At 50.6% G+C, this 946-nt stretch overlaps 1 protein-coding gene across 1 annotated transcript in view; it reads right to left on the reverse strand.

Annotated features, from left to right (window-relative positions):
• Positions 1 to 6: 6 nt before the first annotated feature.
• Positions 7 to 946, reverse strand: part of LOC102000838 (rho GTPase-activating protein 20-like) — a 19,257-nt gene continuing 18,317 nt past the window's right edge. Inside the window, 1 exon segment of the mRNA XM_026786029.1 lies at positions 7 to 425. Coding sequence (XP_026641830.1) covers positions 387 to 425 — 39 coding nt within the window. The 3' untranslated portion in view covers positions 7 to 386.

Here is a 946-nt window from a genome sequence, read left to right on the forward strand (position 1 = left end):
GAAGCTGGCTATGGGTCTGGGAATGCGGCTGGGTAGAAAAAGGGTGGAGATTCAGTGGGGGAAAATAGAGCAGAGAGATGAGGGATGCCTAGAGGAGCAAGTGGGCCGGGCCCATCCCTGGATCCCCCGGATGAAGTTGCACTGTGCCTGCTGACATGGTAAGAGGTCGAGCATCTGGAGCATCCACGACTGCTGACAGGAATGTGGCCCCAACTGCTACTCCAGCTGTACAAGTGATACACGACCTTATGTTGGATTATCTGATTTCCGGCTGCTCTGGTTCTTGCTGGTTCTGGATTGAGGGTGTCTGTCTTCATTGCTGTTTGACAGACTTGGAACTCGAGATTTGGATGTGTGATGTGCAGTTTTACCTCCAGGTCTTAGATTTAAGGATAGAGACAGATGTGCTGCTGATACAAGCATCTCTAGAAGGGGAAGGAGCAGAGGAGGCACAGGAGACAACAGGCCCAGGATGAGACCTCTTTCTCAGTCTTTCCAGACATAGGAGAGACCATGTCTGCCTGGATTCCCAGATCCTATCCTCCAAAGGATCACGTGCCCAGGCTAGGGGCCAGTTACTGTTCCAGGAAAGAAGAGCCTCTAAAGGATCCCCCAATCATTCCTGAGACCTGAGACCAGGTCCTGAGACCTCCTCACAGTATCAAGCATCTTCCTGGCACGTTCTTAATCACTATCCTCTGAATCATTTGCCGCTTCTCCCTGCAATTTGGTATGGAGCTCCTGGACACGGACAAGGACATTAGAATAGGACATATTCAATATTAAGTAGGTCTTCCTAAAAGTCCTCAAGGAACTCTATAATCCATATGTCTGGAACGGGACAGACGGGACACGTAGTGACCTGGACTTTCCTTTGCCACCCATCCCAAGACTCCGTGCATGTGAGACTGCAAAGGAGAGGCTATCCAGCCCTTGGCCATAAGAG

Source organism: Microtus ochrogaster, chromosome 1 (assembly GCF_000317375.1).
Source record: "Microtus ochrogaster isolate Prairie Vole_2 chromosome 1, MicOch1.0, whole genome shotgun sequence".
NCBI lineage: Eukaryota > Metazoa > Chordata > Mammalia > Rodentia > Cricetidae > Microtus > Microtus ochrogaster.